At 35.2% G+C, this 26,990-nt stretch overlaps 1 protein-coding gene across 10 annotated transcripts in view; it reads left to right on the forward strand.

Annotated features, from left to right (window-relative positions):
- The window catches only part of RPS6KC1 (ribosomal protein S6 kinase C1), a 202,945-nt gene that overhangs the window by 85,999 nt on the left and 89,956 nt on the right, over window positions 1-26,990 (forward strand). For 9 of the 10 annotated variants that reach the window (XR_008916212.1, XM_056815908.1, XM_007481378.2 and 6 more), the window contains one exon: window positions 25,302-25,423. Coding sequence is in view for 9 of the 10 variants with exons in the window: in XM_056815908.1 (XP_056671886.1) it covers window positions 25,302-25,423 (122 nt within the window). In the remaining variant the exon portion in view is untranslated. Of the gene's footprint in view, window positions 1-18,486; window positions 18,726-25,301; window positions 25,424-26,990 lie in introns of those variants that run through there. The other variant, XM_056815912.1, reaches the window with a different exon arrangement.

Genomic DNA, 26,990 nt, shown 5'->3' on the forward strand with positions numbered 1-26,990 from the left:
AAAGACTTTGTTCTATAATCAGTTTATCATTTTAATTATTCAATATTTATTCCATTTTCCATATTAAGTACATGAAGGAATATCCAATATTTCTTAACTTATATGCGTGTGTGTGTGTATTCTTATTCCTCTAGCATAGAATAAAATTCTTCTCTAGTTTACTAGACAGTTTTTATAGGTTTCTATGGGCAAGAAAAATCACCTAGTTGCCAAGATTGTAGTGATGACTCTCATGAGTTCCATACCTGAAACCTTTCCCCTTGGGAAGGGCCTGACAATTTTTTTTACTTCTCTTTCCTAGCCTTGAGTACCCATGCTCTGTTCCATTCTGTCATAGTTTGGTGGAAAACTGCATGTATTTTATGGAACAAATATACTTCATTTGGACAATTTCATTTACCAAACATAAAATTTTATTTGATACTTTAAAAGCTCATATTGAAAGTGCATTTTAATCATATAGTTAATTTAATTATGAAGAGCTGCTTACTTTTTTTGACTTTTTTTTTTAAATGCCCTTTCCTCTTTAGGTCTCACAGGAGCTTCAGGATGGAATTTCTGAGTCTTATGTAAACTGTTTCCCACATGAAATAGTCCTCTGTGTTTAGGAGGAGATAATCAATATATTTGTTAAATGAGCCCTTGTTTTTGGAGCGGGTTCATGTTACTCAGACTTCTGGGAATGTTGACTTGTTAGCAAAGCAGTGTTTTCTTAAAATAATTAATTTTATTAACACAGTGACTTTGTGGCAACTTTTTTTCCTGCTGTGTCTTATTTCTAATTAATTGTAGCAAGCAACCTGTTCTGAGATATTCTTTCCCCCACACTCCATGCTGTTTAATTTTCTAAAATCAACCCTTATTTTAAATGATATGTGATTAAACACACCAATTTTTGAGCTGACATTTATTACATGAAGTTGTTGCTTGTTGTCATAAAAAGCAGTGCATAATGTTACCACTTGGTGGCACCAGAAAATAAAAGTTTCTGTGCCTGGATGTGAAGCATGGGCTCTGTAATCACTAATAAGAGCAAGCACTAGAACAGACCCATGTAGTTGGTAACTTTATTGAATTAACTTTGTGAATTCATTCTCATTGTACTTTTGTTACCAACTGTTTTTGACTTAAGCTCCTTTAAGAGAATTCCACTTCCTTATTAAAATTTTCGAAAATGAAAATACCTTAAAAGTACACTAAGACTTTTGGGACCCCTTGCATATTTACTTTTCTCTAAACCATCTCAACTCTCCTGTATAGTAATGCTGTATACCTCCATATTCCTATGACATTCAGAAGTGATTGACTAATTGCCTTCAGTTCTTTCTTACATATTGGTTAAACTAGGCTTCTCTTACTCACAGAAATCTTTAGGAACCTCAAGATGGAGGATTTTTATTGTTTAAGATGATAATGTAAAGTGACCTCAATTTTAACTTGCCTGCTTGTGAATCTGGCTCTCCTCCCTTTTGTTTGTGCCTCAGGCATTCTGAGGTCAGTATAATGCTTCTGGCCCATTGATTCCATGAAACAGTACACCAGTCACCAACTAACAGGCAGATGGACATTATCCCTTCATTTGTGGGCAAATTGGGGGCTCAAGCTTGTGAGCTTGATTTGACATTTATGAACAGAAGAGATATTTCCTTGGGGGAAAGGTGATCCTCATGCAGTAGAATTGTTATTATAACGTCCCTATCACAAGAATTACCCTACGGCATTTACATTTTATCTCTTGCTCCAATATTGTTTCTTATGACTTTGGTTATCTTGGCATATTTTATATGATAAAGAGAATTTGTGTTATTTTCTGTCTTAGTGATTAGTCATAGGAAAACATACTTTATTCCTGAGAGAAGTAGTAGTAGATTATATTGTTGTACACTTCCTCATTTCACTGTTTCTGTCCCATGTTTTGAATGAAGATACTGCTTTTTCTTAGGAGACCATCTGAGTTGTTAGTAGATCTGATGAAGATTGCCTATGTCTTTCTGTCTTAACTGGCACCATACCATCTGCACAGCTGGAGGCTAGATACAGAGTGAGACAATAGCAGCCATGCCTCTTACTTATACCCAGGAAAGAACAAAGCCCAGCCTGGGAGGGGAAGCATTGACTCAGTCTGAAACTGATGCTCTGTTCCCATCTCAGACTGAGGTTAACATATCAGATTAAAATGCCCATTTCTAAGTGCTCAAGTCTTCCTTATGGTAGTGAATTAACTCTCCATGTAAGCCAGGAGTTTTCAAGTAATCCAGACTTTTAAATGTGGAAGTCTAGTCTTTATTTTTTCCTTCTTTTCACTTGTGTGCTACAGAAAGCAGTTATTTGATAAACTGAAGCTCTGTGGGAGAGGATTATGGATCATGGGGATATATTTGGTGATAAAGAAATATGGCAAATGGATGATGTGAAAGAACACATGAAATAGCTACATACACATGATGTGTCTTCTTAACTCTAACAGAGGCATTCATCACAGGATATTATGAAGCTTCTTTTCATCTTAAAATTTTTTTTCCTTCCTAATCCTTATCTTCTGTCTCAGTATCCATTCTAAGACAGAAGAGTAGAGAGGGCTAGGCAATCAGGTTTAAGTTACTCGCCTGGGGTCCTGGGGTCACAGCTAGGACATATTTGAATCCAGGGTCCTTCTGATTCCAGGCCTGGCATCCTATCTACTGTGCAACACCTAACTGTCCCTTCTTTCCAGCTTTCTTAAATAGCTTCTCCTGACTGATTTTATATAAAAGGAAACAAATAAGTTTGATGGCTCTTCATTTGTAAGAATATTCCATTTGGGATCTCTATTGCATGTCAATATGATGTACATTGTATAGTAAATATCTTGCTGAAAACATTTGGTAGCTTTATTGCCTTAGTTCCAGATGTGGTTGTTTTATTTTTTTGGTGAATGATGAAGATCTGAGATTTTAATTTTCTTGCAGTCTCCCCTTATATATCTTACAAACGTTCAAAACTTTCAGTTAAAAAAATTTTTTTTTATCATTACTGACACTTTCTCTTTCTTTGAGAACCTTGAAGATTTTTTTCATCAGTGTGCTAATTTTTAGCATTCACCAGAGGGAAGGAAGTCATTGGTAACACAGTGTACCAGGCAATTTTCAATGTTTTGTCTTATCCCTGGTTACGTGTATTCTGACCTGTGTGGCATCTCTCAATCACATTCTTCAAATCTTGTCCCAATATGCTGCAAAAACAGATGATCCAAAGCACCTTTAACATAGTATATACTTAGTAAGTGTTTGTTGATTGAATTGAACTAACTATGCCTCCTATGGGTCTTTTGAGTCATCAAATAGAATTGAGAATTGAGCGTCTTTTAAGGTTCCTCTGCATACTCTCCAGACTCTTTAAATTTAGTTAAAGCCCCATAAGTACACAAATAACTGGCATGTTTTTGAACCTTTTTATCTAACAGTTACTAAAATACTATTCTTTTAGGAGATCTAGATAATGAAGTTTTGTATGTGAATTTTAGAATGCTAGAAAACATGAAGAACAGAAGCAGATTATGGGATGGACATTTCTAATTGTTATGCTTTAAAATCTCTTTAAAAAATCTTACTTCTGTGACCTGGGCCATGGCATGGTACTTCTCATTCTTGTTCCTTGTTTGGCTCATTCACCTCAATCTGCTTTGATACTAGTCACCACTAGGCTGCTACAACTCAGAAGTCCATCTTAAATTATTAAGTGTAACTTTGGTGTGGGAGGATAAAACCCTGCTATTTGCTACTATAGCACTTGAGCTCCAATCAGTGTGCTTCTCTTTTATAGAAAATCAGTAATCTTGATGCCATTAAGAATCTTCTTCTTTTCCTCCTCCTCCCACCTCCTTAAAAAAAATTTTTTTTTACATAACCCTTTCCTTCTGTCTTATAAATAATACTAAATATTGATTCCAAGGCAGAAAAGTGGTAAGGGCTAGGCAATGAAGGCTAAGTGACTTGCCCAGGGTCACACAGCTGGGAAGTGCTTGAGGCCATATTTGAACCCAGAACCTTCTATCTCCAGCCCTGGCTCTCTCTCCTTTGGGCCACCCAGCTGCCCCTTCATTAAATTTCTAAAAGATGAAACAAAAGCACTAATACTTACTTATGCATTGGAAAACAAAAGCAAGAATAATGAAATGTTAATTACTTGGTAGACCACAAAAGCAGGAATAGTTAAACATCACAGACCATCCTGGAACTTGGGTCACATTCTTCCATCAGTGCCCGTTGTCTAGAGTGTCCATGGGGGAGAATGGACACACACTTACATCCCATTCCATCCTGTCTTTGGTATTTCTGGGGTCAAGCACAGTGCTTGACACAGTGGGGACTTAAATGCTTGTTGACTTGAAAATACTTAAAGAAAACTAAAAAGAAAGCATGTGAGTGGCAAAACTTATGTTCCCATGGCATCCCATGGTTCTGGATCATAGACCTTGTTGCTGTTGGTCCTTTCAGGAACAATATGCATTATATGAAATCACTTCTCTGGTAGATGTTCCATTTTTGGTCCTCATTGCCCTCCTGCTGTGCAAGGCCTCTCTTCTGTGAAGGCTAGGAAGCAATGCTGAGCTCTTTTTGCTCACAGCCACCCTCAGCAGGACTCTGAGAAAGGTGGTATGTCCTTTCAGTGAAAAGTAGTTCTCTTAAGTGCCACACTCAGATCTTCAAATTAGTAGGGATTCTGTTTTGCCCAATTAACTCCAAGTTTGTTCTCAGAGCAAAACATGTGCAAAACCTTGATTTCCTTTTCCATTATTTGATTTCAAACCAGAGAGGATGAGAGAAGGAGATACAGACATCTCTAAAAGGTTTTCCCTCTCCCAGACATTATATGGTCCCTGAAGCAACAAACTCAGTAGCTCTTCAGAAAGCAGCAGGATTTAGCTCTCTCAGTCAGTGACTTTCCTGCAGTTGTTAGTCTTTTTCCAGCTAACTAGGAAAGCAATACCTCTTCTAATCAGGAAGCTCCTAAGAAAGCAGATAAGAACCTATTGTTTCAGCTTTGAAGTCTTCTCTATGTTCTATCCTCTGCTTCCTTTGATTCCAGCTCTTCAGCTTACTCTCCTCTTGTCTCTTCATAAAACTTCCTCTCTGGCTTCTTAACTGCCTCAGTGTCTCTTTTGGGTCAGTGACTTATCTTTGACCTTGTCAAGTAGCACTCAAGAAATCCATTTTTCTGTCAGATGTGATCTTAATCTAATCATTACAAAATATGATCCTTATAAAATCTTCCCATAGTGTCCAAACAGTTTTGTTATTGTATCAGTTAAAAACATTAAAAATCCATAGAGCAGTCACATGCAAATGAACAGATGGACCACAATGTCCTGTAGCCACAGTTACCTCAGTTGTTGCTCTGTCTTCAAACAAGTTCTCTAAGTATGTTCAACCTAGGGACATTGTCTTCCAATTCCTCACAAAAGACTGTGTCTCTTTAGTACTTTATCTCAGAGACCATTTATTCATAAGTGGATTTTATTTTTTTTCCTTACACAAAAATTATTTTTTCAGCCACTTTTAGCACCCAAAAGTGTTCACAAATGAAAGAGGAAGTAGCTTATACTTGTATTCTTCCTCATCCTGATGTAGAGGTGACTCTCAAAGCCTATTTCAGTGGAGTACAAACTCTAAGTCTTACTAAGCTGGACAAACTTTCAGTATGGGCTCATCCATAGACTCGATCTCTCTAATTTGAGGACTGCCATTTCTTAGTTCACAGAGGTTTATCAGTAGAGTTGACCACTGGGAGATTCACTTCTTCAGTAACAGCATTTCCTGAGAACCATCTACTAGGATCACGGATAACAGGATCATAAGGTTTTGCAGTCTGCACCAGCATAGGGAATATCTCTGCCAGGGAAATCACTTATCCTTGATGTACTGAAGTATGTTTCAGAAAATTTGTGAATCTCACATTTTAACTATTATGTCATGTTGATTCCCTGAAGATGATTCACCAAAATTTACTTACCACCTCCCCATAAAATCATATATACATATATGATAAAGGAAATAGTTAACATTTAAAATGTTCTCTCACCAGTAAGAAACAGATGAATAGATGCTTGAAAGGCTAGTATAATGAATTATTTGAAGGTGAATAATTAAGACTTTTGATGTTGAAGATTTGGAAGGCTGAGAGATAGACTAAATTATCTCTTAAAATATAGCTTACGGGAGCAATAGTTGGGCACTGTGGTTGTCTTGTCCTCCTAAACTTGTCTAAAGCACTCAGTTTTGTCATCAACTAGTAAATACTGTGATTCTCTGTATCATTTAAATTACCATCCACATTTTTTCCCTAATCAGCTGGAAACAGGATAACCCTTTTATTTAGGGAATTACCCCAAATATGAAGGTAACTTTATTTTTTGAAGAGAAGAACTGTTTTAAATTACAAAAATATATTGCACATGAAATAGTGTCCCATGACCCTTACCTTCTTTAGTTTTTCCTGTCTGCGACTAGAGCTTTTGTTTACTATAAATTAAATTCAGCTATTTTTTTTTAAACAGTCTTCTATAATTTCCCTTCTGTTAACAAAGTTTCTACAAGGTCAGCTAGGTGACACATAGAGCACTCAGCCTGGAGTCAGGAAAACTGGCTTCATATCTGGCCTCAGATACTTCTTTTTTTTTCTTTTTTTGAGTTCAACATATTTATTTTACATTTGAAGAAACTGAGAACCAGAGAATTTAAGGAACTTGTCCAAATTTTTGCAAGCAGAAAGTAGTATAGGTCTTTTGAGGGAAAATTTCAGTATTTTCCTGCTGTGCAACAAGGCTTCAAGATTTGATCATTTGGATCTTATGCCAAACTTTCATCTATTTTTTTTTTTGCTTTTGGCACTTTTTTTTACAGTTTTAATTAATTAATTAATTCATTTATCTATCTATTTATTTATTTATCTATTTCCCTTTTAAACATTATTTTATTTGGTCATTTTCAAACATTATTCATTGGAAGCAAAGATCATTTTCTTTTCCTCCCCCCTCCCACCACCCCTCCCATAGCTGACACGAGATTCCACTGGGTATCACATGTGTCCTTGATTTGAACCCATTTCCATGTTGTTGGTATTTGCATTAGAGTGTTCATTTAGAGTCTCTCCTCAGACATGCCCCCTCAAACCCTGTAGTCAAGCAGTTGCTTTTCCTCAGTGTTTTTACTCCCACAGTTTGTCCTCTGCTTGTGGATAGTGTTTTTTCTCCTAGATCCCTGCATATTGTTCAGGGACATTGCATTGACACTAATGGAGGAGTCCATTATGTTTGATTGTACCACAGTGTATCAGTCTCTGTGTACAATGTTTTCCTGATTCTGCTCCTTTCACTCTGCATCACTTCCTGGAGGTTGTTCCAGTCTCCATGGAATTCCTCCACTTTATTTTTCCTTTTTGCACAATAGTATTCCATCACCGACATATACCACAATTTGTTACCTAATTGAAGGGCATCCCCTCATTTTCCAATTTTTGGCCACCACAAAGAGCACAGCTATGAATATTCTTGTACAAGTCTTTTTCCTTATTATCTCTTTGGGGTACAAACCCAGCAGTGCTATGGCTGGATCAAAGGGCAGACAGTCTTTTATTGCCCTTTGGGCATAGTTCCAAATTGCCCTCCAGAATGGTTGGATCAATTCACAACTCCATCAGCAATGAATTAATGTCCCAACTTTGCCACATCCCCTCCAGCATTCATTACTTTCCTTTGCTGTCATGTTAGCCAATCTGCTAGGTGTGAGATGATACCTCAGAGTTGTTTTGATTTGCATCTCTCTGATTATAAGATATGTAGAGCACTTTTTCATGTGCTTATTAATAGTTTTGATTTCTTTATCTGAGAACTGGCTATTCATGTCCCTTGTCCATTTATCAATTGGAGAATGGTTTAATTTTTTGTACAATTGATTTAGCTCTTTGTAAATTTGAGTAATTAAGCCTTTGTCAGAGACTTTTATGAAGATTGCTCCCCAATTTGTTGCTTCCTTCTGATTTTAGTTACATTGGTTTTGTTTGTACAAAAACTTTTTAATTTGATGTAGTCAAAATTATTTATTTTACATTTTGTGACTCTTTCTAAGTCTTCCTTGGTTTTAAAATCTTTCCCTTCCCAAAGGTCTGATAGGTATACTATTCTGTGTTCACCTAATTTACTTATAGTTTCCTTCTTTATGTTCAAGTCATTCACCCATTTTGAATTTATCTTGGTGTAGGGTATGAGGTGTTGATCCAAACCTAATCTCTCCCACACTGTCTTCCAATTTTCCCAGCAGTTTTTATCAAATAGTGGATTTTTGTCCCAAAAGCTGGGATCTTTGGGTTTATCATATACTGTCTTGCTGAGGTCATTTACTCCAAGTCTATACCACTGATCCTCCTTTCTGTCTCTTAGCCAGTACCAAATTGTTTTGATGACCACTGCTTTATAGTATAGTTTGAGATCTGGGACTGCAAGTCCTCCTTCCTTTGCATTTTTTTTCATGATTTCCCTGGATATCCTTGATCTTTTGTTCTTCCTAATGAACTTAGTTGTGTTTTTTTCTTTTCTTTTTTTTTAAACCCTTACCTTCTGTCTTGAAGTCAATACTATGTATTGGCTCCAAGGCAGAAGAGTGGTAAGGGCTAGGCAATGGGGGTCAAGTGACTTGCCCAGGGTCACACAGCTGGGAAGTGTCTGAGGCCGGATTTGAACCTAGGACCTCCCATCTCTAGGCCTGGCTCTCAATCCACTGAGCTACCCAGCTGCCCCAAAAGATAATAGACTATAGTTGGATAGAGAGATTTCAGATTTCTTTTTTTTTTTAACCCTTACCTTCCATCTTGGAATCAATACTGTGTATTGGCTCCAAGGCAGAAGAGTGGTAAGAGCTAGGCAATGGGACTCAAGTGACTTGCCCAGGGTCACACAGCTGGGAAGTGTCTGAGGCCAGATTTGAACCTAGGACCTCCCGTCTCTAGGACTGGCTCTCAATCCACTGAGCTACCCAGCTGCCCCTTTTTTCTAATTTAGTAAAGAAGTGTTTTGGTAGTTCAATGGGTATGGCACTAAATAAGTAAATTAATTTGGGTAGGATTGTCGTTTTTATTATGTTAGCTCGTCCCACCCATGAGCAATCAATGTTTTTCCAATTGTTTAGATCTAGTTTTAACTGTGGAGAGTGTTTTGTAGTTGTGTTCATATAGTTGGCCTCAGATACTTTTTAACTATGAACCTGAATAAGTCACATAACTCTTTTTTTGCCTTGCCCTTGCCCTTCTTTCATAGAATAATTAAGAGTTTCTGTCTTAGACAGAAAGTAGGAATTTAAGAAAATAGAAGCATTAGAACAAGTATTTTAAAATTAAAAAAAAATTTAAAATAGTGATTTTACTCCCCCAACACCTTTTTTGTAGATGATCTGGAACTCAAATTCAAATCTCCTAACTCTCAATCTCATTTTATTTGCTATATCATCTCCTATGAGATAGGTGGTCCTGGGCCTCATTTAATTTTCTGGTTTCTGTTTTTTTTTTTAAACCTTTAGCTTTCTGCTTTGGAAGCAAGGCAGAAAAGTGGTAAGGGCTAGGCAATGGGGATAAAGTGACTTGCTCAGGGTCACATAGCTAGGAGGTGTCAGAGGCCAAATTTGAAGCTAGGACGTCCTGTCTTTAGACCTGAATCTCAGTCCAATGAGCCACCCAGCTGCCCTTGGCCTCCATTTTCTTATCTATTAAATAAAGATTCGATGATTTTTAAGGTGCCTTCTAGCTAAAAATCTCTTAGAACTTATGTAATATTTTCTAAAGATAGATAAAACATTTATTAAGGTAGTTATACATTAGGCATTAGAAATACAAATACAAGCAAACTTATTAGAGGAAGATAACAACAGCAATAAGAATAAAAACAGTTAGCTTTTCTATAGCACTATAAAGTTTACAAAATGCTTTATAAATATAGCATTTTATCTTCACAATAACCCTGGGAGGTAGGTGCTTTTTATTATAATCATTTTACATATAAAGAAACTGAGGTAGATAGCTATTATGTGGCTTGCCCAGGGTCACATAGCTGGTCAGTGGCTAAGGCCAGATTTGAAGTCAGGTCTCCTTGACTCTTAGCCTGGCACTCTATTCTCTGTGCTGCTCTTCTTGTACTAGATAGCAGATTTTAAGATTTGGATTTGAACTTAGGTCTTTCTGGCTGCAGGTCTGGCACTGTTCACTGAGTCATCTAGTGGCCTTAAATTGACATATTTGTTAATTTTTAGTTTGATCAGTTTTTAAGGTTTTTTTTTTTAAATCCTTACTTTCCATCTTAGAATCAAAACTGTTTATTGGTTCTAAGGCAGAAGACCGGTAAAGGTTAGTCAGTGGGGGTGGGTTAAGTGACTTGCCTAAAGGTCACACAGTTAGGAAGTGTCTGAGGTCATATTTGAACTCATGACCTCCTGATTCTGGGCCTGGTTCTCAATCCATGGAATCATCTAGCTGCCCCTCAGTCTACACAAATCATAACAGTGGGACCTCATTTTATGCAACCAATAAATTCCAAGACCCTTCCTGAAGGCTGAGAATTGGGCATACTAGGGAACCCCATTATTTAATAAATATTTCATATATGAACATACACAGGCACTTTGTGACTTTTCTTAGTCTTTTCAGAGCTATCAGCATCACTTTTCTTATGCTTTGGAGCCACTCTTAATAACAAAATAGCATTAATGAAGCAAAGAGAAACACTTCTGTAACGTTGACACAATTTGTAAGGAGCTAGAACTCTTGACAAAGACAGTTGGAGTTAATGTCTGGCACAAAGCAATGTAATGACACACCAATGCTTCTCAGAACAGGAATGGCAATGATTGGGTGAACTGCTGAGAGACTTTTTGCTGCTTGGGAAAAGTTTGTGGATTTAGTGCATAATTAAACATTTTTAATTTACATATTTTTCTTTGATTGCCAGACATATATACCTGAATTCATGTATGTGTTAAGTAAGTGTAAAATGAAATCAGTTGTATTTCTAATAGCTATTAGGTGATGTAGTGTATACACTGGAATTAGAATTAGAAAGACCTGAGTTTGAATTCTACTTCAAATATTTATTAGCTCTGTGAACATGGGTAAATCATTTAATCTCTTAACCTTATCTGTCTTGTCTGTAAAATGGGGATAACAATAGCTTCTACATCATAAGACTGTAGAATATATTTTTGTAATTTAAATAATATCTTTTCTCTGAAAATAAGGCTACCTTTATAAGAAATTATGATATTTAGTACAATTTGGTAAGCAGCTAGATGGCACAGTACATAAAGCATTAGACTTGTACTTAGGGAGACCAGTTTGAAACTTGCCACCTCAGCTATGTACTAGTAGTATGACTATAGGCTAATCATTTAACTTCTCATCCTCAATGTCTTTATCTGGCATTAAATGAAATGATATTTGTGAAGTGCAAACTCAAAGTTCTATATAAATGCGTATTATTATTATTTGTGTTTAAATATTTTTTTATCAAAAAATAAAAAATAAAAGTGAAGGGGCAGCTGGGTGACTCAGTGGATTGAGAGCCAGGTCTAGAGATGGGAGGTCCTAGGTTCAAATATGGCCTCAGACACTTCTTAACTATGTGACTCTGAGCAAGTCAATTAACCCCCGTTGCCTACTGCTCTTTTGCCTTGGGACTAGTATACAGTATTGATTCTAAGATGGAAGGTAAGGGTTTTTTAAAAAGAAGTTTTGACATTTAAAAGGATAATCCTGGAAGAATTTTCTGTGGGAATAATAATAGTTGAAATTTTCATATGCTTTTTTTTTTTTAAACCCTTATCTTCTGTCTTGGAGTCAATACTGTGTATTGGCTCCAAGGCAGAAGAGTGGTAAGAGCTAGGCAATGGGGGTCAAGTGACTTGCCCAGGGTCACACAGCTAGGAAGTGGCTGAGGCCAGATTTGAACCTAGGACCTCCCATCTCTAGGCCTGGCTCTCAATCCACTGAGCCACCCAGCTGCCCCCTGAAATTTTCATATGCTTTTACTCTTTGCAAGAAATTGTACATACTTTAGCTCTTATTTTGGCCTGATAGCAACCCTTTGAGCTGTGTACCATAGGTAGATGAGGAAACTGAGGTTTGTGGGGATTGGTCAATTTGATTATAATCACAGAGTTGTTAAGTATTAGAAGCAGGACTTGTACTAAAGTCTTCTATAACCCACAACCCTGCTTCTAGCTCAGGAGAGTTGGTTTACTCAGAATAATTCCTTCTCTTGTGGTTCTGGATAAACTAGGTATAATTTGGTTCCAGTGACTTAATTTTTTTTTTCTCTTTTGGAGAAAAAGGATCATAGAAGAAATAAAGTATGCCTTATATTTAGGTAAAGAAAAAAAAAACAAATTTACTCTCTGTCAGATGTGCAAAAGAGAAAGAATTTTAGAGAGAAACTGCATGTCCATAGACCTTAAGGATATCTATAGAGAGTTATTATCAATAGTTTGATTGTTACAGTGATATTTATGCACATCTATTTGAGGTGTATATATCTACATGTATATATATATATGTATTTTTCTGTATCTATATATCATTATCTCACCAATAATCTCCCTCTCTTAACCTTCCTTGCTTCCAGAAGATTAATTGCACAGATTATTAGTCCCTAAATACAATAAGGTTTTATACTGCTTCTTTTAGGTAGAATTTCATAAGATACCTGACACTGAGGATGAATACCACACCATTACAAAAAAAAAAATCAAACTTCTAATCAATAATATGTAGGCATTCTAAGCAGATGGTAAATCATTGGTGTAATATACCATTTTCCAAGTGGAATAAAATTAAAGGAAGAAAGTCTCAACTACCAGAAGGTTCTTCTATGTTCTCATACTAGTTTACATTCTTTGAATGATGGTTACCTGAATACCAGCTTTCGTTTGTGATGAAAATATTTATTGGAAATTACATAAAGGAAAGAAGTGAGTCATTTGTTCTTCTGCAAAATTCTAGGTAAAGCTTTGATGTGCAGTAAAGTAGCTATGGAGTTTTATATTCAGTTTGTATGAAGAGTAAACAGAGCATCTAAAATAACCACTTGCACATTGCAACAAACACATCATCATTTGCTTAAAAAGAGTTATAATTACAGTTGACGAAGCATGGACACCATAAAAAATGCATTAGTTTGGCTTGACACATTAATTACCTGTTTTTGCAGATGTTTTTATGTATTGTTGTGTGAACAGTTTACAAAATAATTACAGGAAAGTCATATGGAAAATAAACTAAGTGGGTGGTTTCTCGCCTAAATATTTTCATTCATGTGAATCTGTGTGAGGCACAGCTGCTCTGTACCAAATGCGGAGAGATAGATGAGGATTCTCGAAGGGTTTTTATTAGAAGGTCTCTGTCATCAGCATCACCACATTTTTATATCTTTAGCAGAATAGTTTTTAAACATTAAAATGACAGGGTTGATTTAATCTCAGTGATCAAAGAAAAAGCTTTGATCCTGATCAGAAGAAATGTAAGTATCTGTCAGATCTCTAATTCACCCCCCCCCCCCAATCCACTAAACAAAAGGAAACATCTAAATGGAAAAATCATTGCTAGTTTATGTTGAATAATGAGATGTAAGAATAGTAGTAAAATATCAAGGGTTTTGAGAAGAAGTTAAATGTTTATTTCCCATTTATTTAAGTTATTGAACTCTGACCACTTTCTGCTGTTACCACATTTATGAGGCCAGGATGTCTTTAGATAACTTTCTATCCTCCAAAAATACCACATGTATAACATACATGCAAATCAGTATTTGTCGAATGATAATAGTTCTATATCTGTTACCTGAATATTTATGTTTATGAAATTTCTGAGCAGGTAGCCTATGCCTCTTTTCTCTTTTTTGTTAACATAGGATAAGAGGAAGGATGGTAATGATAAACTGAACAGAAAGGGTGAAATAAATTATATTTTTTGTCAAATTGGAGTGCATGGATAAAATACATTGCTGGAGTTTTTCTGTATATGAGATGGTCCCTAATTGTGAAACCTGATAATAAAAGATTCAGGCTATATGTATTATTGTCCCTGGTCATAATCGTTGGGGAGATAACATATCCTTGAACAGATGGGATTGGAAATCATTATATATATGAGGAAGTCTGTATTGGTAAAAGATGTATCCCTGATCTTGGAAGCTAATTTGGAAAGGAATGGAGAATGCAAGAATATTTCTCTTGTTATGAATTGAATGGAATCCTGAATTGGTTCCTAAGATGACCTATTTTGGGTATAGTCTGGTAAATAAATCCTTTTAAACAATTTAAAACACTTAAAGATAGATTGAAAGTTTGTATTCTTTATGCTAGTAAGGGCACAAACTGAAAAGTTTCAAAAACTTTTGAATGGAAGGAATAATTCATAATCAGCAAGTCTATTGATTTTGGCCTCTTTTTAAAAATGCTTCATGTATCCAATATATTTAAAAAGATAATTGTATTTGCTTTAGGTTCTGAAAAGTTTTATTAATGGGATTTAACACATATCTAGTGGGTGGAAATAGGGAAGTAGTTACAGGTCCTTCAGTATGCCAGTCATAAAATTGTCATTGATGTAGTGTTCTCAAAATAGATATTTCCAGCTCTTACTGGCCTTTCCTTTTTTGATCTCATTAAGTAGATTTTCTTTCTCTCTTTTGTGTATGTACTTCATGCTTATTTCCTTTTGTTCCTCTTATCATCCCTTAGTTGCAAGTTAATCTTTTTAAATGATTTAATTTTGTAATATAAGGAAGACCTTTCAGGGCAATGATTTTTCTTGTAAAAGATTATCTTCATTAAGGCCTTGACCTAGAGTTTTTTTTGGGGGAGCAATTAGTGAAAGATTTTTTTGGGGTAATTTCTCTGTTAATCCCAAGTAAGATATATATATATATATATGTGTATATATATATATATATATATATGAAAAGGGAATTTTAAAATACAAGAGATGATTGTAGCTGTATACATTCAGTATTCATATCATCTAATAGATCAGTATTCCTTCACTTTTATAGAAACCACAAAAGTTTTTAAGTAGCATTGAAAACAGACATAATTGAAGGAGTGTTTGGGCATGAATTTCAACAGCTTTTTTTTTTCTTCTGTATTTAGATAACGCTGATAACTTCTAGGTACCATAGGATGCTTAGTTTAAGAAATTGTTAGCCGAGTATTGGTTAAATGCTAATGGAAAAATAATACCCTGGCTGACCAGTTCATGCTGTATACTGAAGGATTGATGGCTCCCGAGTCATGGTAGATGTGCAGAACCATAAATCACTTTTCTTTTCAAGGTTGTCTTTTGTTGTCAGAACACTTAGGATGAGGCAGAGATGGTGGAACAAACCTGAAAAAATAAAATGTTATTAAATATAATAGACTAGCACTTAAAAAATCTACAACCACCAAGGCCATTTCAGAAAACTATATGCCTTTATGAGATTGAAGTTGTAAAACTAAACAAAACAAAACAAAAAAAAGCAGGTTGGTTTGGATATTCTTTCTTATGTGATGGATGCTAGGGATAATCATGTGCACTTAATGAAGGTGGAGTACAGAGATTGTAGAATGTATATGGAACAAAGTCAAAGAGATTGATAAAAAGATAAAATGGGACACAGTGACAGAGTAACAGAATTAGGAGGTATAATTTTTAGTTTAGATTCTAGAACTGAATTTTATTTTTCATTAAATAAGTGTTTATTAAACATGAACCATTTGCTAGGAACTGAGTTAGGTGATGAGCATAAGATAAAGAAGAAATGATCTCTGTCTTCAAGGAGCTTATGTTCTTTTTTTGGTTCAATTACTAAACAATTTTTTTCTTCCTCTCAGCCTCACTCTCCCAAATCTCAGTGGGGAAAAAAAGAAATACAAAATCCTTATAAAAAAAAAGTACAATCAAGCAAAACAAGTTCCATTATAGGCCATGCCAAAAAAATATGTCATTCTGTCTTAGTCTGGGTGTATTAGTCTGTCTCCTCTTTGTCATGAGTTGTAGAGCAACTCTTCAGTTCTTCATCATTAGTTCTTTGGAATCATGATTTATTGTTGTGCTGTTCAGGTCTTAAGTCTTTTAGAACTTTATGTTTTCATGCTATTTATGTTGTATTATAATTCTTTTTTGGGGGTTCTGTTCAATTTATGTTTTTTAGTTGTAATTTAAATTTTTTCCAATTTATATACCAATATAATGTTCAGTAATTGTTTTCTGACATTTTTCAATCCATGTTCTCTTTCCCTTACCTCTTTCCCCCTCCCCAAGATATCATGTAATATAATGAGTGGTACATATGTTATCATATAATACATATTTCTATGATCATCATAGTATGAAAGAAGACACATTGTTTACATTAGAGAAAAATCCATGGAAGAAATAAAATGAAGTGAAGAATGGCTTGCTTCAATCTGCATTCAGACTTTGTCAGTTCCTTCTGTTGCAGTGAAGAGTCTTTTTCATCTTGAGTCCCTTGGAGTTGATCTTGCTCCTCACATTACTCATAATAAGTCTTTCACAGTTGATCATTGTACTTTATTGCTCTTACTCTGTATAATGTTCTCTTGGTTCTTACTTCATTTCATATAAGTCTTTCCAAGTTTTTTGTAATTGTGCTGCTCATAATTTCTTTGGCACAGTAAGTAGTATTCCATTATAATCACATACTATAACTTGTTCAGATATTCCTTAATTGATGGACATCTTTTCAGCTTCTGGTTCCTTGCCAACACAAAAAAGGATGTTATAAATATCTTTGCACAAGTAGATCCTTTCGCCTATCTTGACCTATTTGGGATACTCAATTCATTTTTAAGTTCATACAGATCTTTCTAGGTTTTTCTGAAACGTTCATATTTTTTTGTAAGTATTCTATTATATTCACATACCATAATCTGTAAACTTTCTTCAGTTGATGTCTATGCCTTTATTTTCCACTTCTTTGCCTCTCTAAAGTTCAGACACTATGCTATGTATTGAGGATATAAAGAAAAGGAAAAGAGTCATTGCCCTCAAGGAGCTCTCATTCTAAGGAGACAACTTATAAATCAATTAGGTACATAGAAATTGATAAAGAATACTATGGAGATAACTTTAGAATTAAGGCACTAGTTTTTTGGGAATCCAAAGAAAGGTTTCTTGAAGAAGATAGAATTTTAGCCAAGACTTGAAGGAAGACAAGAAATCTTGGAGACTGAGATTAGAAGGGAAAAAATTCCAAGCATGAAACTTAGCCAGTTGAAATGCACAGAGGCTGTAAGTGGAGTGCCTTGTAGGAGGAACAAGGAGGCCATTGTCACTGGATTACAATACACTTAGAAGTAAAGTATAAGAAAGTGGAAAGATAGGAAGGAGTCATATTATTAAGGGTTTTAGAAGCCAGGATATTGGAGGTTTAAAAGGAAGCCATTGGAGTTTATTTAATGGGAGGGAGGGTGAAATGGTCAGACCTATGCTGAGGGAATGATGGGCTGTAGTGCTGAGAGACTTGAGTCAGGGAGACCAACCAGCAATCTATTGCAGTAGTCAAAGCATGGGATTATGAGAATTTGCCTGTACCATGATGATGATGGTGTCAGAAGAGAGAAGTGAGAGCATACAAGAGGTTTTGGAAGATAGAATCAAAAGTACTTGGCAATAGATTATATATAGAAGGTGAGGGGTTGAGGATGGCATCTAGGTTGGGAGCCTGGGTGACTAGGAGGGTGGGGGTGCCTCAATTGTAAAAAAAGCTAGGGAGGTAGGAGAATTTTTTGGGAAAGATAATGAGTTCAATTTTGGATCTGTTGAGTTTAAGATGTCTATGGAATATCCAGTTTGAGAGGTCCAATAAGCATTTGGAAATTAAGACTGGAGATCAAGAGAGAGTTCTGAGATTCTTCATACAGATTTATAATTGAATCCATGGGAGCTGAAGAGATTTCCCAGTAAAGAAGAAATAAGTAGGGGGCCAGGACAGAGCCTTGGGTGCTACCTATGATTAGTAGTGTGACCTGGATGAAGACCCTGGAAAACACACTGAAAAGGAATTGGTTTGACAGATAGAAGGAAAAATAGGAGAGAGTCATATCACAGACACGTAGAGAGGAAAAGTATGAAGAACTGGGTAAACTTAAATAATAAAAAAAAATCTATAACCACCAAGACCATTTCATAAAACTATGTTTCTTTATAAGCCTGATCTCATAAAACTAAATGAAACAAAACAGAATAAAGTATGTTGATTTGGATATTCTTTCTAATGTGATAGATACTAGTGATAACCACAGTCACTTGACAATGTTAAAGGCTGCCAAAAGATCAAAGATGAAGACTAACAGTCATTAAATTTGACAGTTAGGAAATCATTGGTAACTTTGAAGAAAGTAGTTTCAGCTGGGATCTGAAGCCAGATAATTCAAATTAAAAAAGAAAGAGGAAAGGGATTGTATATTTTAGATGGCTTTCTTGAGGAGTCTTTCTGCCAGAGAGAAGAGATATAACACCAGACCAATAATTAGCTGGAAGATATGTGCATACCTGTAGGCATTATGGAAGCAGTTTATATGTTGAGAGAGCTTAAAGATTAGTGAGAGAATGAGAATGAGAGAAAATGGAAAGGAATTGGATGGAGTAGGTACATGAAGAAGGGGTTTCCTTGACAGGAGGAAAATTTATCTTTTTTATGTGAATTAGAGGTAAGATATAAGATGGGGACTGAAGAAGAGAGAATTCTTCAGGAATAATCTCAGCATCTTCAGGAAATATGAGGCAAGATTCTCAGCTGAGAGAATGGGGTGGGGTGCCATGGGAAGTTTAAGAAATTATGAAAAGGTTTCAGAAAAACCACTGTTGAGTGAGGTAGTAAATTGATTAGGGAGGTGTAAAGTAATTGTCTTGTTAAAGTTAGGGCGTGGTGAGTATGAATAGTAGACTCATTTAACATTGCTTTGTGCTTTTTTCAAGCCACTCAATATCACTTGAATAGGAATGAAAGTAATCCAAGTTTAGGGTTTGTTAGGGTAAAATAAGTAATAGCATAATAGGGCAAGAGACTCCAGAATAGAAGATAATCCAGATTTGAAGTGATGATTTATCATAGAATCAAGATGGAAAAGGGAAGAGAGGGTAGTTAATATGGGACTGATGGTCTGTGAAAGAACTAAGTAGGGGGATTGGCTGTTAATGGTGAAGACTAAGTACAGGTTTAGGAATTTTAAATCAGAAGAGAAGGTGGAATGACAAAAATTACAATCAGGGAAAAGAATTTCAGAGTTTAGGAAATATGGAAGTTGAATACTTATGTATGATGGAAAGATCAAGAGGATGACTATCTCTTTGTATCTGAGATGAGATAGAGGAGAAGGTTGTGAGAGATGAGTAAAATGAGAAACTGGGAAGATAACATATTTGAGAAGCTATTGATATATATCTCAAAGATCCTAGTATGAAGGCAGGAATTAGCAAAGAGAAAAAGACCATGATGATATTGAATGCACTGAGGAAGAAAGGAGAGTGCCCTATGGGTTGATAGATTTTAGCTACCATAATCTCATTTGGCTGATAAATATGGACTGGATGAACTTCAAAGGAGGAGAAGTTCCTGAGTGATAATTACAGAGAAAGAGTCTATAATTGGCAACAAGGAGCAAGGAGTATTCCAAATTCTTACCATGTCCAGTGTGTAAGGGAGTATGAATGAAAGTACAACCAAGCTGAAAGAGGTGGCCAGGGACACCATGTCATCAGGAAAGAAGTTTCAATGAGTGAAAGGAGATGGGGAAAAGTGAGAAAAGAGGATGACACAAAAGTAAATTTGTTACCTGTGCAGCAGCATTGTGGAAAGGTGGGGATGTCAAATCTGATGTGGGGTGTTGAAGGGCTGAGAAAAAGAGACTAGACTGTAGGGATGGGGATGCAGGTGGTTCCAATATTGGGTGGGAGTATGCTAAACATTAAGAAATGAATTCAGTAGGCTATCCTCTTCAGGGAGGCCAGGAACTTGGTGTGTATGTGAGAGATTACAGAAAGTGAACTGGTAGTGGGGAGTGTACAGTGTGTCTGAGACTTCTCATAGTTTGGAGGTTCTTACTAATCACTGATTTGTTATCAGGGTGGCATATTTTCAGGGTACTAGGCAATTCAATGCAATAAAAATTTATTAAGTACCCTGTGAGTGCCAGGCACTGTGGTAAACCCTGGGGATACAATTAATAAAAAGAAAGACAGGCCCATCCCTCCAGAAAAATCTAATAGGTAGGGAGATAACACACAAAAGGAGGCAGTCAGTGTACAAATTGAAAATGGTGGCTATGTACCTATATGGAGTAAAGCAATTTCATCATGACTGGATGATATGGTGGTAGCCTGGGTTAAGTAACCAATGAGGACTTGGAGTGCATAGGACAAAAAGAGTAGCTATAAATAGTTTTGTATATATAGTATAGGAATGTAAGTAAGGGATAGAGTAAATTTCATAGATTGTCTTTAAGAGGAGAGGAGGAGGATTTGGAAACAAGCCCTGGAGGGGGGAAGGATTCTGGAAGGAGAGGAGGATCTTGGGATTTGACTGGTTTTAACTGTCACTATGGATCTGGCTTTCCACTGAGCTGGAAGAAGGATCTTTGCTTTGGCATTCCCCTGGGAAGAACTAATCTTGTGGAAAGGTTAGGGATTCCTGGGTTGGAGAATTTGCCTTGGAGTAGACTGTCTTTTCCTTGGAATACTGAGATTCATCTGTTTGAGAGCTACCGGTCAGAGATCCACTTGGCTAAGGTAATCCCAAAGGTTTGTCACTTGGGACTCTGGGCTACCTAGGAAGGCAACCCCATGCTTGAGAGGGAATTCAGGTTACTAGTGAGTCCTGTCTTCTTAGCTTACTTAAAGACAATCTGGGTAATTAAGTTAGCAGATAGTCAGATAGCATTTTGGGGTTTTAGGTAAGAGCAGGGAGTGGATAGGCAAGGCCTAAAGAAACAACAAAGACTACCTCTCTCTCGAGGTGCATAGAAGGTGGGTCTGAATTTAGATCTGTAGTTTAGGACCCTTCCTACCCTTTCCCTTTACTCCAGTTACTCAAATAAACTTGATTTCAAAAGCCCAAGGGTTTTGTGCTTTGCTGGCCCTGGGTAGGTCCCTAGGTGTGTGTTTCTCATCTCCTATCCAACTAGGCCTTTCACAAACAATCTACCTCCCTTTGGAGGATGGATTTTATTTCAATAGGATCTTTTTTTTTTTTCCTTGGTGGGTAAGCCTAGAAGTTTTGTTGCTAGATCAAAGGACATGCACACATTGGTAACTTTTTGGACATGGTTCTCAATTTACTTTTCAGAATTGCTCTATCAATTCACCACTCTACCAATGGTCTATCAAATGTTCCTGTTTTCCTGTAGCTCCTTCAAAATTTGTCATTTCTTTTTTTTTTTTTTTTTGGTCAGTTTTGTCAATTTGGTGGGTGTGAGGTAGAACTGAGGGGTTGCTTTAATTTGCATTTGGATAAATTCCTTATGTATCTTGACAATAAGACCTTCCCTTATTAGAGATTGTAAAGCTTTGTTTTCAGTTAACTATTTCCTTTTTAGTTTTAGCTACATTGGTTTTATTTATGTAAAAATGTAATAAAATTGCTTATTTTATCTTCTCTTATGTTCTCTATCTCTTGTTTGGCCCTGAACTTTTCCTTTTCTGTAGATCTGAAAGATAATTTCCTTCTTGTTCTTCTAATTTGTTTATGGTTTGACCTGTTACATCTAGGCCATACTATATCTGTTTGGCACTTATTTTGGTATATGGTGAAGAATGTTGGTCTAAATATAATTCCAGCCAGACTGCTATCCAGTTTTCTCAAAATTTTTTTTATTCAAAAACAAACCCTTACCCCTGTAGTTGAGGGCTTTGGATTTATTGACTATAGGTTCGGTTCATTTCTTGCTATATGTCATGTTCCTAATCTTTTCCACTAAATGACTTTAATTTTTAACCAGTTCCAAGTTATTTTGACAATTACTACTTTGTTATATAGTTTCAGATATGGTATTACTAGGCCCTCCTCCCCAGTTTCTTTCACTATTTCCTTTCAGATTCTTTTTTTTTCTGTAGGTGAATATTATTTTTTTGTATTTTTTTTAAAGTAAGCTTTTGGTAATTTGATAAATATGCCACTGAACAAGTAAGTTATTTTGTTAGTATTGTCTTTTTTATTATATTGACCCAGTCTAACATTGAATAATTAATAGTTCTATAATTTAGTTTTGTTTTTATTATGGTAAACAACGTTTTATAGTTATATTCATATAATTCCTATATGTCTTGGTCGGTGACCTTTTCAACATTTTATAGATTTGGTTATTTTAAATGGAATCTTATCTCATTGCTAGTTTCTGTTACATCATATAGTATGCTATATGTTATATATTATGTCATCAAAATACTGATGATTTGTGTGACTTTCATATTATGCATCTTTACTGAAATTATTGTATCAACTTTTTAATTGACTCTCTAGGGTTCTTTAAGTACACCATCATATCATTTGCAAAAAATAATTTTGTTCTTTCATTCCCTAATTTTTTTCTCTTACTTATGGTGGGTTTTTGTAAAGGTGCCATATACTCCTTTGCCCCCCTTCCCCCCATTCAACAGGCACTAGATATCTATCATATCTCATTTTTCTAAAATTTTATTTAAAGAAATCTTTTTTTTCTTTTGATTTCATTTGATTGTATTTATGTAGCTCTATAAGGGGGTATATTGAGGCCCTTCTTTATTATAGTTTTACTTTCTGTTTCTCCTTATTGTACAATTGACTTTGAGTACTACAATGGATAAATAACTTAATTCTTTTTGCAAATGAATAATAGTCATAGTTTTTAAAGAAATCCTTGGATGACAGAGCATTTCAAGATCAATCACACATATTGATATTGGCTTTTTCTTATGGAGTGTGAATTTCCTCCAACATTACATCTATGTGCCTATCTTGCCTCTCCAGTAGCCCTGCTACTATTCACTCTTCTCATTCTTTATCATCTTTACTAATTTGCATAGTGAGAGATGAAATCTAAGAATTGCTTTAATTTTTTTTTAGTTTAGTAATTTTGAGCATGTTTTCATATAGTTATTTATACATGGCAGGTCTTTGGAAAGCTGCCCATTTGGACCATTTGACCCATTATCAATTGGGGATATATCTATTGCTCTAACAAATTTTCTCCTTCATATTTTTTAATCATACCCGTCTTAGAAGAAATATTTTGATGACATCCATTTCTTTAATTTGTTTTTAACAAATTTCTAATTTGTTAGCCCACTCATACCTTCATACCTACCACACACCTTTCCATTGTCCTTTGAGAGATGCTCATTTTTAATTGATTGTGCGGAACCTGTAGTGCATCATAGCCAGATAATCAAAATTAAAGATGAGCATTTGTTTAAAGGAGAAGTTTTGGGACATAAAAGGTACCCTGTAGTTTCCCAAAGTAATACAACCTGTTTTCCTTCTGTTAAATCTGGGAATACTTGTCTGTTTTTGATGTCTGTCTAATACACACACACACACACACACACATACACACACACAGGCACGCATGCACATGCACACGCACATGCACATAGTGCCAGTGTTCAGATCAATAAGACAGTAACTTTGATGATGCTAAAAATATTATCTAATCACATTATATATTTGCATTTGTGTATATATTTGATAAACAAAAAATAATTAAAATTCATTTTAAAGAAATAATTTTCAGGGTTGGAGAATATGGTATAATGAAACTAACTTTCAAGTCAGAAGATTTGAGTTCTTTCTTCATTTTGTTTTTCCTATGTAGATTGTTAGATCAAACTATTCTGAGGTAATGGATTTTACCTTGTATTTCAGGCCTTAATGCTACCATCATGATGCCAGTTACAATCAGAAGTATTTGGAAGAACTCATAGTCTATAAATAGGGGACCTTAACTTGCACATAGAGTTCTGTGAACTTGTTTAAAAAATATTTTTGGTAACTACTTCAGTATAATTGGTAGCTTCTTAAATTCTGTGATTTTGCTGATAATTATTATCTGTAAACTATTAGCAGATATGGTAATATTTAATATTTTTATTTATATATTTTGCTTTATTTTTGAAGCAAACTCTAGTTGTTTATTTTTCACAGACAAGTTAGCATGATTATCTTCATTTTGTAACTGGAAAAGAAATTCCATATTGAATTTTTCAGTCAGTTCCCAAGGTTAGAGCTAGAAACAGATAGATACTTTAACAATGATTTGAGGAGTGGATTGAACTAGATAATCTCCAAAGTCTATCCATTCTACTTCTAAAAGTCTCTAACTATGAGTTATCATCAATTAGAAGGGGTGATAAAAATTACTGGGTCTAGAATAAAAGAGCTGTAAAAAATCATTTTTAATCAGTAGTACCAATATTATGGAAAGAATTTAGTATGTGACTAAGAAAAGGAAATTTCAAAAAGATACAACTTACAAAAAGGAGAAATGACCCAAATATGTGTGGGGAAGAGCACTGAAATTAAAGGATGACCTACATTCATATATCAGCTCTGCCAATTACTAAAATCTATGAGCTTGAGCAAATCACCTACTTAGATTGTGAGTTTCTTTAAGTCAAGGAATGCTTTTGCCTTTCTTTGTTTCTTAGCATTTAGCATAGAGCCTGTTACATAGTAGGCACTTAATGAATCTTGTTGTCCTGACTTAACCTCTATGGGCCTCATCTGCCTCATCTGTTGAATGATGGGTTTGGACTAGATAATCTTTTAGGTCTTCTGCTCTTAACGTATTTTTTTCTTTGAAGCTTCAGTAGTTTAAAAAAAAAGCTTGTTCTTCATAGTAGAAAGAAATTTATCATTGCATTTATTTTTGAGGGAAAAATAAAGATGGAAAGAATTTATGTCTATCTGCAGATACTTGTAGGCTGAAAGGCTTAAGTATCTATATTGAAAATAATCTTTGATAGATAATGTGGGGACATTTTATTTACTGAGTTATTGCTAATTATTAAATACATTTAGTAATGGGAGACAGACATAATCTAACTAAAAATGCATGAAACTCTTTTTTTTTTCATTAGTTTCAGTCTATTTATCAGTTTTGAGTTCTTTCTGGTAGAACTATTAATGAGCACAGAAATGGTCAAAATGACTAAGTATTCAAGTATGTAAATATTAGGTTCATCTTAAAACTAGTTAATCTAGAATTTACTATATCATAAAACAAATTGAACTCACTTTCTATATTAAATCTTAGGTGAGTCAAGCCCCACGCGTCGAGAAGCAGTGAAGAAACGGACAGCAGAGTATCTAATGCGTGCTGAGCAACTTTCTAGTTTTTATTTAAAACCACATCTTGGTGATGGAGCATCATCCCAGGTATAGTTTTATTTCCTTATCTAACACTTGATAAAATGGAAGTTTGAATTAATTTGTTTTGTACTGTGGTTGTGTTTCTTAGACTTTCTTTAGCTGTTTTTGATAATTCATGTTTTATTGCTAGGCAAGGGACATTACCAGGAATCCTATGAAATGATGTCTATAATTTCTTTTTAGTACGATGAAAAGAACTCTATCAACTTTTTATTTGCCTTTCTAAGGAGGACCTGTTTAACTTATTTTTAATTTAACTTCTTTCTGTCTTCTTGCTTTGCTATTCCACTTAATTTTGCATCTTTTACAAAGTCGAAAAGCAAAATTGATGTGTTCTTTCAATTCCTTTATATAAATCTCTGACAATAGTAAATATGATCTCAAAGATGAAATCATGTATAATGCAAAAGACATTTTGCACATATATTATTTTATGAAGTCATCAGGTTCCTAAAATAATTTTTCTGCCCATCTCTGAACACATTCATTGCCAAGCCCTACTTGTGCTTCCTTTATTACATTTCCCTATTGTTAATTTGCCTCAATCAGACTTTATCAACTGCTGTACTCCAAGGTTTATGTTTGATTCCATCCATAATCATAGGTAATATGGAGTCTACCATACAGCAGATATTTCACATTCCTTCCAGGTTCTAATGGAAACCAGATAGACTAGTACTTAATCAAGCTAATAGTAGGAGACTAGAACAATACATTTTTTGGGGGGTTTTCACAATGAAAGACTCAGTTGTCCTTCTAGAAGTTGGGTATCTTAGTGATCTGAAAATTGGGAGGTCCTATTTAGAGAAAGGAGAATTGGTAGTTCTGTGCATATAGAAATTTAAGTAAGATTCTATAAAGGAGCAGTGCCATGACAAGAATATACAAGCAAATCTGAAATAAGATGGCATAAATGTTGAAGTCTGTAATAAAGATCAGAGTGGAGTTCATGATAGTCCAGAAAAACTTCTCAGAAGAGATAGGTTTTGTGTTAGTTCTGGAAGGAGTGAAGAACATGAATTGATGGAGAAGAGAAGAGAGCTCTTTCCCAGTAAAGAGGATGGCAGATGTAAAAGTGCTGCAGCAAAAACAAATGAAACATATATGGGAAACAGAAATGTGACTTAGGATGGAAAGGGTATTTTGGGGGCAATGAGAGATTAATTTGGAAAAGGTAGAAGAGGGCCAGCAGTAGTACAGAAGGGTTTTCAGTGTTGGACTGAGGAGTTTGGGATTGGGAATCTATGTTAAGTTTATTTTAATTTTTTTTTTTAAGAAGAGAAAATGGGAAATTGCCCTCTATAATCACCATTTGGTTTTCATTGCTTGTTGTTGTTTATTCTGTTCTTCAGTTGTATCTCTATTTGGGGTTTTCTTGACAAAGATATTTGTGTGGTTTGCTATTTTCTTTTCTAGCTCATTTTATAGATGGAGGAAGTGAGGTAAATAGGTATAAGTGCCCAGGGTTACACAGCTGATAAATGTCTGAGGCCAGATTTGAACTTAGGATATGAATCTTACTGACTCTATATCTGATTCTCTATCCACAGTGCCATATAGTTGCCCTATTTCA

Source organism: Monodelphis domestica, chromosome 2 (assembly GCF_027887165.1).
Source record: "Monodelphis domestica isolate mMonDom1 chromosome 2, mMonDom1.pri, whole genome shotgun sequence".
NCBI lineage: Eukaryota > Metazoa > Chordata > Mammalia > Didelphimorphia > Didelphidae > Monodelphis > Monodelphis domestica.